At 32.7% G+C, this 11,471-nt stretch overlaps 1 protein-coding gene across 1 annotated transcript; it reads left to right on the top strand.

The window, feature by feature from the left end:
- Positions 1–4,011, top strand: LOC109177876 (mannose-6-phosphate isomerase 1-like). Its single transcript, XM_019327352.1, has 5 exons — positions 1–577; positions 1,145–1,312; positions 1,590–1,802; positions 3,012–3,278; positions 3,430–4,011. The coding sequence occupies exons 1-5, from the start codon at positions 212–214 to the stop codon at positions 3,748–3,750; spliced, it is 1,335 nt and encodes a 444-aa protein (XP_019182897.1). The 5' UTR covers positions 1–211; the 3' UTR covers positions 3,751–4,011.
- Positions 4,012–11,471: the final 7,460 nt, after the last annotated feature.

Here is an 11,471-nt window from a genome sequence, read left to right as displayed (position 1 = left end):
TCTGAATTCTGACACTCTTCTCTGCTTTCCCTCTCGAATTTATGCCTTCAAAAGCCCATTGATTTTTGTCTCTTAGATGGATTCTCTCTCCGATTCCTTCTCAATTTAGTATTCCTATTTCCTATCAATCTATACGTATATATATATATAACCTCTCCAGCTTCGTCTGTTGTTCTGTGTCCATATCTACAGTCTTCAACCGCTTCAAGCTATGGAGGCCGACGGTTTTCCGGCGCCGGAGGAGGGTATGCTAGTGAGGCTAAGGTGCTCGGTGAAGAATTATGATTGGGGCCGCATCGGGCGGGAATCCTGTGTGGCACGGCTGTACTCGAGCAACACCGGCGAGGAGGTTGGGGAGGATACGCCCTGTGCTGAATTCTGGATGGGGACGCACGAGTCCGGCCCGGCCTACGTCGTCGGAGCTTCACGCGGAAGCGCCGTCGCGAATGGACTCTCCAATGGCGGCGGGAGAGAGAAATACTCGCTGACTTTGAAGGACTGGATTCAACGCAACCCTACTGTGCTTGGCGATAAGGTCGTTAAGACTTGGGGCGCTGATCTTCCGTTCCTCTTCAAGGTCGGTTCTTACGGCTTATCTAATTTTCAACGGAACTAGTTTATTATTATATTTTAAAATTACTTTTAAGCAAAAATTAAATTGTATTAAATAATAATAATAATAATAATATTATTATTATTATTATTATTATTATTTTCTGCAAATTTGTAGGTGGCTTAAAATACAGGTGGTAAATAACTATTAGCTAATTGAGTTAATGGATTTGGTTAGTTGATAATATTATTATAGAAAAATATTTGGTAAATTAGCCGTTAGCTGGTAATTGATTATATACAAAATGACTTTCTCAAAAAACTAATAAAAAAGCTGTTTTAAACAGTTTTTTGAATTTTAGCATTTTGAAATAATAAGCTGCTAAAAAAGCTAATTAATCAAATAAATTGAAATGGACTGATAAGCTAACTATGTTACCAAACCAATATATATTAATAATTATCTAAAGTTTTGCTATGATTTCTAAAAAAAAAATGATTACTATAATTGAGATCTGTGTACTTTGGTTAGCTAGAGCTCTGTAATCCATAAGATTGCATAATTAGTGAGTTATTGTGTTTGGTGTTTTAGGTGCTCTCTGTTGCGAAAGCTTTGTCGATTCAGGCTCATCCGGATAAGGATTTGGCTGCTCGACTGCACAAGGAGCAGCCGGAAGTGTACAAGGATGCCAATCACAAGCCTGAGATGGCTTTAGCGCTGACAGATTTTGAAGCTTTATGTGGATTCGTTAGTTTCGAGGTAACTTATTACCTTCATTTTCATGGCTTCTGCGCTCTCTTTCATGTTTTTATGTGTTTTGAGTCAGGATTTAGTTGTAATAGAAGGTTTTCTTCACTGCCGTACGGGCAGCTCAGTTGACTCTGGATGATAGATGTGAGCAGGATTTCTTCACTTTTTATATATCTTAATGAACATTGGTTTAGATTTCCTATAAATGTCTATATGATTCTAGCAAAAATTACTTTGATTATAAGTAGTTAAAAGGATTTGAGGGTTATTTATTTTTTAATTCCAGGAACTCAAATTTGTTGTCCAAACTGTGCCTGAGATTGGAGAAGTGGTTGGCAGTGCACATGTGGAGCAGGTTTTACATGTGAATGAGGATGAAGTGGATGAGAATGCAAAACCAATTCTTAAGTCCTTATTTACAAAGCTTATGTCAGCTAGCAAAGATGTGATTTCCCAGGTTATATCCAAATTGATAAGCCGGCTGAACATTAAAAACGAGGTAACTTCGAACTTTGCCCTTTTTATTATATGTATCCATGTTCAAATCTTGCTTGAAATGCTTTACATTGTAGTTCTGTGGATTCAACTCTGGTTGTCTATCCCTTTATGTAAAAACTGAATTATTTGAGGTGATTATAATACACTTGTGATTATATATTTCCTTGAATGGGAACAGGGTATTTATGTGCATTCTCCGGATTAAGTTCTGGTGTCGTACTTGTGGATACCATGTTTTGATTTGTGTAGTTGGTATTTTTGATTTTTTTTGGCTATGTTTGGTAAACTTAGTTGAAAAGTTATAAGTTATAAGCTGAAAAATGAAAAACTGTTAAACTAGCTGATTATTCTTAAAAATGTTTGGTAAAATTAACTTTTTGATAAGTTGAACAAATGTAAAGACACTAAAAAGTACATCTTTATAAAATTTAAATAGTTTTAAATTTTAAATAGGATTGTTTAGATATTAAAATTTAACATTTTGAAGGGTAAAGATTGATAGTTTTTTGAAACAAGTGTAAAGATCAATAGAATCTTATAAAACATTATAAAACTCATTTGATTATATAGAATTTTAGAATGGATTTTAGAGATATAATCATAGTTATACAATCAAGTAGATTTCCACCCTCCCTTGAGGGTGAAATAAGTATAAATAACTTCATGGGGCTCATTTTGTAATAATCCAAGTGATCCATTAAAGCTTATAATTTAAAAATAAAATGTCTTTTTTTTTTTTTTCTAAAATTAAATAGGAGAAGAGAAAAGGCAAGGGTTTTAATTGGAAGGGTTAAATGATGGGTCATTTATTTAAAATAATAAGGATAAAGATAACTAAGGTAGCTTTTCAAAAAATGTTAGGAAGCTATTAGTTTATTTTTCAAAGGCTAACTAAGATAACTTTTCAAAATAAGCTTTTATTTTAATCTATTAGCTTATTTTGAAAACATTAGCAAACAGAACTTTATTAGTAGCTTAAAATAAGCTATAAATTTCTAAATAAGCTCGGTCAAATAGAGCCTTTATTTTAATTTGGCATGTTATGGCATTATGCTAGTTCTATAGTTCCTCACTAATCAAATACTTCAGCATGTTATATACTCCGTACATCTTTTAGTGAGATATGATCTTGATTTTTCCCTGGAAGGGTTGCTATTTAAATTTATACCTTTTCTGTTGCCATTCTTCTAATTATGCTCTTATATTACAGGCTAGGGAGCTAACCGAGAAAGAGAAGCTAGTGTTGAGACTTGAAAAGCAATATCCAGGTGATGTTGGTGTAATAGCAGCATTTTTGTTTAACTATGTGAAACTTAGTCCTGGCGAAGCATTGTATTTGGGGGCAAATGAGCCTCATGCATATCTATTTGGTGAGTGCATTGAATGTATGGCAACCTCGGACAATGTTGTGCGTGCTGGACTTACACCAAAGAACCGCGATGTCGAGACTCTTTGCTCTATGCTCACGTACAAACAGGTAATGATTACACACTGAAATAGAAAATTAAATCAAATGGCCCCGAGGTGGGATTATAAGTACTTCATCCCAGATTAGAGAACTTACTTGGAAGAATAGATTAACTGAATATATGCTTTGATTATTCTGATTTGGGCATTTCTTGATGCAGGCCTTTCCTGAAATCCTTAAAGGCCAGGCTTTGGACTCATATACAAAGCGATATAGTCCTCCCTTCGACGAATTTGAGGTAGACCAGTGCATTCTTCCACCAGCAGCAACAACAGTTTTCCCGGCAGTTCCAGGTGCGTTCATTTTTGTGATCATGGCAGGAGAGGGAACTATGAGCACTGCATCATCAAACGAGGTGGTCGTTGAAGGCGAGACTGTTGTTGAAGGCGACGTTCTGTTTGCACCTGCAAACACAGGTATCGCGGTCTCGACCATAACAGGGCTAAGTTTGTTTAGAGCTGGAGTTAAAACGTGTGTTTAATCCTTCAATTTCACATATAAGTTATATGGTAGAGGTTCATGTAATATACAAGTATTCTGCAACATCAAATAAATCTCCCAGTTTTGTATAGTCAATTATAGTAAGAGTTATGAATAGGGGTGTCAATTCCAGAATGTTTTGATTGTAGCTATGTAAAAAGTTAAAGAACAGTAGCTCTGTTCGACCCACCTCCAGCCATTGTTGTTTGTTATTCAAAATATGAAATAAAACATAAATTATTTCTCTTTACAGAATTATAAATGACAATTTTATTTTAGTTTTGTGCGCTATCCTTGTCTATTGTCATGTTTAAGGAGGATTTATATGATAAATGCTATATACAATAGTGAAAGAGAAAATGCCATATCATTTTTTAAAAAGTTAATATTTATTATTTTTTTTTTTATAAAATATTTATTACTTTCTAAATTGTTATATATTTTATTAGAAAACTCTTTATTTCTACTTAGTAAAATTTATCTAATTTTCTAAACATATTTATTACTTATTATTTATCTAATTTTCAAAACATATTTATTACTCCACACAACAATATCTAATAATGAAAAAATATCAAATTTGCAAATTACAAAACAAATTGTAATAATAAAAAATTCATAAGATGATGAAACATAAAACGAGCTTATATATTAATTGTTCTAATCAAAATCAATTCTTTTCATTTGTCTCAATTGATAATTATTGTCTATCTACAATTAAATTCTACAATAAAACACAAAAAAAAAACATAAATCAAATTACAAACTCAACTTAATATTTTTCACTTTATATTCAAAAGTATAACCTTTAAGAATTTACAAATTACAAAAACAGCATAGCCTTTAAGGGGGCGTTTGGTTCACGGAATCTTGGATTACCCCAGGTAATAAGATTACCTCCAGGAAGGTAATGTGAGATTACCGGAATGTAAGATTACCTTATGTGTTTGGTTTGGATTGTGGAATATGATATTACCGTATTTGGTTAAGGGTTATATTTTAGGTTATATGAATCAATTTACAATAATGTCCTCAATAATATATATATATATATATATATATATATATATATATATATATATATATATATATATATATATATATATATATATTATGTGTGTGTATTTATTTTATTTATTTATATGTATGAATGTATGAATGTATATCAATGTTCAAATATTAAAAAACTAAATATATAAATATACACATGTATATTTTATAATAATAATAATAATAATAATAATAATAATAATAATAATAATAATAATAATATTATTATTATTATTATTATTATTATTATTATTATTATAAGGATACGGATTAGTTAACAAGGGCAAAGTTGAAATAATTCAAGGTAATCTAAGATTACCTAAAAAAATGGGGATAATCACATTACCTTGAAACATTACCGCCACATCAGCTTTCAAGTAATATAACATTACCAGGTAATCTCATAACTTAAACCAAACAAGGTAATATAACATTACCAGACTCAGATTACCTAGGTAATCAAAGATGACCTGAACCAAACGCCCCCTTAAGAGTTTACAAATTACAAAAAAAAAAAGAAGAAGAAGAAGAAGAAGAAGAAGAAGAAGAAGAAAAGCTTACGGTGTATGGACTATAGAATTCAATAATAAAAAAATTGATATAAAAAATAACTTAATAAATAGAATTCTTTACTAATGGAAAATTGATGAAGATTTTTACAGAAGAAAGAAGATTGACAGATTAGGTTTTGATGACATAGAAAATTTGAGTTTTGATGAATAATATTATTCAATCAATTGACTATGGGAATGAAGCAGCATTAAATCTCGAGGTCAGATGTCACACCTATTAAAGGTGTCTACAATTCAGTGAGGGGATTAGTCATGGTGTACTTTTAATATTTTACAAATATTTTTTTATTTATTTATGATCTATACAGTTATGTGGACCATGGTCCATGTAACAATGATTGTTAATTTTATTGGGAGTTAATTCCAGCAATGGTTCTCTGACTATATTGATTTTATAAAATTAGTCCCCGACTTTTAATTTGGACACTTTACGTCCCTTAACTTTCAATTTCGTTCCAATTGAGGTCCTTTCGTCATGTTACAATAAAATGAATTTTAAATGAAAGGGTAAAGTAGTCATTTCATCTACCTAATGTATAATTTTTCGTATTTCTTCCTTGTATACGCAACTTCGGACATCAGATTAACTTAATTACTTAATCCATACTGGAATTTTGTTCTTTGAGTGGATTTAGGGGTTGAGCAATTAAGTGAATCTGATGCCCGAAGTCGCGTAAACAATGGAGAAATATGAAGAATTATACATTAGGTAGATGAGATGGCTATTTTACCCTTTCATTTAAAATTCAATTTACTGTAATCTGACGAAATGACCTCAATTGGAAAGAAATTAAAAGTTAATGGACGTAGAGTGTCCAAATTAAAATCCAGGAACTATTTTTAAAAAATCAATATAATCGGAGGAACATTACTGGAATTAACTCATTTTATTGGTGAGCCAGTCAGGCAGATTTGTCATGCCCAGATTGTTGGGCCTGTGCTTTTGGGCTTGGACACTGGTTCTTAACAAATTTATGAAATCTCTCTTTTTAAAGAACAATTATATAAGCAACTAATTATTATGTTAGCAAAAGTTTTAATGTTTCTAAACTAATTATTATATACTGAGAGTGTTCATTTAGGTACATAAAAATGATACTAACAGTATATACTTATTGTAACAAAATTTATGTATAAAAAATAATAATTTTATGTACTTAGTTTATTTAAAGAAAATTAATATGGTTGTTATTTAAAAGATCTCAATTAGAACTTTTTAATGATATATTCTTTTATACATTAATTTTAGGGAAAATGGCACTTTTTCCCCCTATGTTATATACTTATAGCACTTTTTCCCCCTCAATTATTTATGTAAGCACATTAGCTCCCTCAATTATTTTAAAAGTGGTGGTTTTCCCCCCTAATATATTAAATTGACATTTCTACCCTTAAAGTAAACATTTTATTTATTTTACTTCTCCAACAAATTATTGCGTATATGTAGCGATTACCACGGTTCGGTTCGAACTGAACCAGACACTATAGCAATCGAATTAAAAGTTTTCAGTTATGATTCAGATCTAGAACCCAATATTTGGATTTCAATTTATTAAATTTAAGAATAAAAAAAAACTGGATCATGAACCGGCGGTTCCGGATCCCGTTCGCGATTTTGAACCGTCTTTATTTTAAAATTTTATTTTTTATTTTAAAATAGTTTAAATTCAACAATAAATGTATTTTATTTTTTCAGTTCGGAACATGAACCGGCCATTCCAGTTCGTGATTTTAATAAACTCTAAATATCGCGTTTTGATTATAAATTGTAATTGGAATATTTTGGTTTGGTTACTATAGTATCAGGTTTGAACCAAATTATAGTAATAATTTATTGGAGAATAAAAATAAATGAAATATTTATTTTAAGGGTAAATATGTCCATTTAACATTTCCGGGGGAAAAAGAGCCACTTAAATAATTGAGGGGGAAAAAGTGCTATAAGTATATAACATAGGGGGAAAAAGTGTCATTTTCCCTTAATTTTATTTGAGAAAAATAAATTACAAAAATTAAGAAGGTAAAATTTTTGAACTATGATTCAGGATATAACTATTGCATTTAATTGAAATCAAATCATTCCAACAAACCGCCAACCTAAGAAATAGTACCTAGATTGATTACTGAAACTGAGACAATAAATTTTGACGATTATTGGACTCTCAGCTGCCAGAGTTGAGATCACAATTTACAAAACAAAGAACATGGGAATTTTTGGGCTCTTTGTTTTTCAAGTCTTGAACTTTTCTTGTTTAGCAAAGGATGCTAATTCCAGTGACTATGAAGCTTTGGTAGCACTAAAATCTGGCATGATTTTGGCACCAAATACCAGCATTCTGTCCACCAACTGGATCTTAGGATTTCTCAACTTACGCTAAACTAATCCTAAATCTCCAAAACGCCATGTCCAAAAGTCACAGAATTTTCTAAGCTTTCATACATGTCAAAAAAACCGAGTTAGCACTATTCAACAATGTTGTAGAAGGCGCTAGGCGCTAGTCAAATACCCGAGGGGCGCCTAGCGCTTAAAAAAGGAGTAGCCGAGTGGGCAAAAAAAATCACTCGGTCGAGTTGAGCGCTGAACTCGATTGAATTAGGCACCGACTCAGTCGAGTTAGTCATCCAACTCGGCCTAGTCTGCACCTAGGGTGCCTAGTCAGCCGATTAGTTGGTTAGCCGATTAAAAGTCGCCTAGGGCTGAAATTGCCTCGGCCGAGGAGCGTCTAAGTAGTGCCTAACGCTTAGTCGACCGCCTAGACCGATTTTTACAACAGTGCTATTAAATAAGATGTTCCAATTTAGACTACCAGATACAAGTTGCATAAATAAACAAATTGGAACAAGTTGTGGCTCTTATGATAACAGTGAACTATATTATTTTGAGTATCCTATCCTTACATCAGTTACATGGTTGCACCTCCAATGAGGATTTATTCCAGTTTCAATCAAATAATATATAAATAAATACAGTAAACATGTTTGATTTCTATTCTCTTGCTTCAGTTTCTATCTTTCTTTCCTCTCCCAACAAAACAGATTGAGCAGAAAGCAAAAACACAAGTGGTTAACGCGTAGTACTATGATCGTCAAGCCAAGAAATCATGTCACGAAAAACTCACTTCTCACTTCTCGCATTAAATAACCAAGCAGAAAACGAAGGATAGCAGAATGCTGTACAGGATTCACTTTGTAGTTAACAGTCAAGTTTGGTGAAACGAGAAATAAGTGCAACACTTGACACACCTGTTCTAGTGATTCTTCGATCTCTTTGGTAGTCCTCAGTAATTCCAGGGCAGTCTTTAAACGCGGTTTATGCTTATAAGCAATGATGTTATAAAAAAAAACTAATTTACCGTCGACATTTTCGGATGGTCAGAAAAGTGGACGGAAAATGTCATTTTTCCAGCAGTGAACTTCTCTAAAAATTTAAAAACTTAATAACACTTTATCAAAGATAATTCCAAGTGAATAAATTCAACTTGAAATGCACGGCAAAAATAATATACCTAAAGTGTTATGCTTGATTGTGCGGTGCTCAATGATGATTTTTTTTTTTTTTTTTTGAAACCCAGTGATGAATTTAATACACGCAGTACATTAGAATGACTTGATATAACTTAAATATGATGCACGCAAATTTTGGCTCGCATGCAAACGTAAGAAGTATCAAACCCAGAAAGTTAAAGATATGCAATGAATAGTAACTGGGTTAGTACGAAATAATAAGCATGCAGATATAAATGAGCAGTAAGTAAAGAGAGAGATTTATAGTGGTGTAATCCTCCTATTCCACTCTTCTCCTTTCAATCCAAGAAGGAAATTTACTATCTAGCTTCAACCACTCATATACAATAGTGAATACAAGTATTACATTAGTTCTCCAACTCAACACTTTCGAGTGCTACACACAAAGCTACACTCCACCAGGATTTTTTCACAAGCACCTCTTGTTACTCCGCCTGGCCTCCCGAGTATATCGCACAAAGCTATACTCCTACACCACGAGTGTTATGCACAAAGCTACACTCAACCAAGTTTTTTACAATCTCTGTTGTTACTCCGTCCTCACGTGTACAAAGAAATTAAAATATTTCTCTCTCAGACTATAAGATATTTCTAATGAAGCACACTTTCTCCATTTTTGGCAATTTTATCATATTGTTCTTTTCGAATTGATTTTCTGCTCTTTACTTCTCTTGTTCTTCGTATTTATAGCTAATAAATGCTATTTGCCCGTTGACAGGGACGAAGCCAGAAATTCGACTGGGGGGCGAAGAAGTAGGACAGATTTAGAAATTTTTTCCAGTAAAAGCGAAACATTAAATACAAAAGAGATGATTTTTTTAAAAAATAAATAAATTACCTAATTTTTTTTTTTTATAACCATTACCTAAGAAATATAGTTGTAAATATTATTGGATATGTGCGAAAAATAAAATACATCGAAACTTTATAAAAATGTTCATAACAAAATATGAACCATAATTAATTTGATAAAATAATTTGAATAGAAAACACATTATAAATTACACATATTAAATATTTAAAAAGTGACTATGTTGAAGCCATGGGAAAGAACTCAAAAATATGTAAAACTATGTTAATGCAAAGATTTAAACCCAAAACCTTTCTCATTACCAACCACATACCTTACCAACTAATCTAACTCCTTACTCGTTAACATTTACTAGTTTTTTATACTAATACTAAAACCTATACCATATATATACATATATACATACAAAAATTATATATGGGGTGGGGGTGGGGTGAGGGGGGCAGGTGCTCCCCCCCCCCCCCCCTTTGGCTCTGTCCCGGCCCGTTGATCAACTTTAAATCTCAATCGTCCATCTCATATGTAATTGATATGATAAGTTCGTCAACTTGATTTGCAATTTGATGTGCAACTTGATCTGTCACTCTAGATATTAGCCTTTGCCCTAATGTCAGATGATTTTGAATTTTCGTCCATTACTCCTCTTTATGAGACATACTTTATTATGGGGAGCTTTCCTTGGTGTGACATTATTTTCCCTTGCAAAATGTAGCCTTCAAATTTGAATTTTCTTCTCACGTGAAAGCATGATTTTTGTAATTGCATTATTGATCTGATAAATAAAGTGGATCAAAAATTGGAAAATTCCTAATTTTTCAAAATACGGTAATGACTCGTCAAAATCTTATTCCTAAGTCCTAACAGACTTGTAGATTGATATTTTCCATTGTACACGATATAACTACTACTGCATTTAACGAAAATTATTCATTCCAACAAACAGCTGAGACAATAAATTTTCAGAATTATTGGACTCTCAGCTGCCAGAGTTGATATTACAATTTACAAAGAACATGGGAATTTTTGGGCTCTTTGTTTTTCTAGTCTTGATTTCTGCTAACTCTTGTTTATCAAAAGATGCTAATAATTCCAGTGACTATGAAGCTTTGGTAGCACTAAAATCTGGCATGATTTTGGCACCCAATAGCCTTCTGTCCACCAACTGGACCTCAACCACACACTTCTGCACCTGGTTTGGAGTTTCATGCTTGAACCACAGAGTCACTGTTCTACAGCTTCCTGGTTTGGCTATTCATGGCAGAATCTCAGCTTAATAATTTTTTCTTAACTGAGAATGATTTGCAAGGGAACATACCAAGTGAGTTTGGTAAGCTGCAGAAACTGAAGTGGTTTGAGTTTGAATACAACCGGATTTCTGGAAATTTTCCATCCAGTATCTTCAACATTTCAGCACTGGAAATACTCAAAACCAGGCACAACTACCTGAGTGGGCACCTTCCCCGGGATCTCGGTGCTTGGCTTCCTAATCTTCAAGAAATTTTCCTTTCACACAACCTTTTTAGCGGAGATATACCTTCTACGATATGTAATGCTTCAAAGCTTATCTATCTGGAGGTTGCAAACAATAGCTTCTCTGGGACTATTCCAATGATGTTGGGAAATCTGGTTGACCTCGAGAGCCTCAATCTCCAAAACAATCTACTTACTAATGAACCTGAATCTACACAACTTGGCTTCTTAAATTCCCTGGTTAACTCTAGGAATCTTCAACATCTAATCCTTCAGTCTAACCCTTTAAAAGGA

The sequence above is a fragment of the Ipomoea nil genome, unplaced genomic scaffold, assembly GCF_001879475.1.
Source record: "Ipomoea nil cultivar Tokyo-kokei standard unplaced genomic scaffold, Asagao_1.1 scaffold0805, whole genome shotgun sequence".
NCBI lineage: Eukaryota > Viridiplantae > Streptophyta > Magnoliopsida > Solanales > Convolvulaceae > Ipomoea > Ipomoea nil.
The sequence above is the reverse complement of the archived record's forward strand: the minus strand, read 5'-3'. Positions and strand labels throughout refer to the sequence as shown.

Bases quoted from the DNA above. Each gene is read 5' to 3' on its own strand.
- LOC109177876 (XM_019327352.1), top strand. From the start codon at position 212: ATGGAGGCCGACGGTTTTCCGGCGCCGGAGGAGGGTATGCTAGTGAGG. The intron at 1,313-1,589 runs GTAACTTATTAC...TTTTAATTCCAG, and splicing joins GTGGATTCGTTAGTTTCGAG to GAACTCAAATTTGTTGTCCA. The intron at 1,803-3,011 runs GTAACTTCGAAC...CTTATATTACAG, and splicing joins GGCTGAACATTAAAAACGAG to GCTAGGGAGCTAACCGAGAA.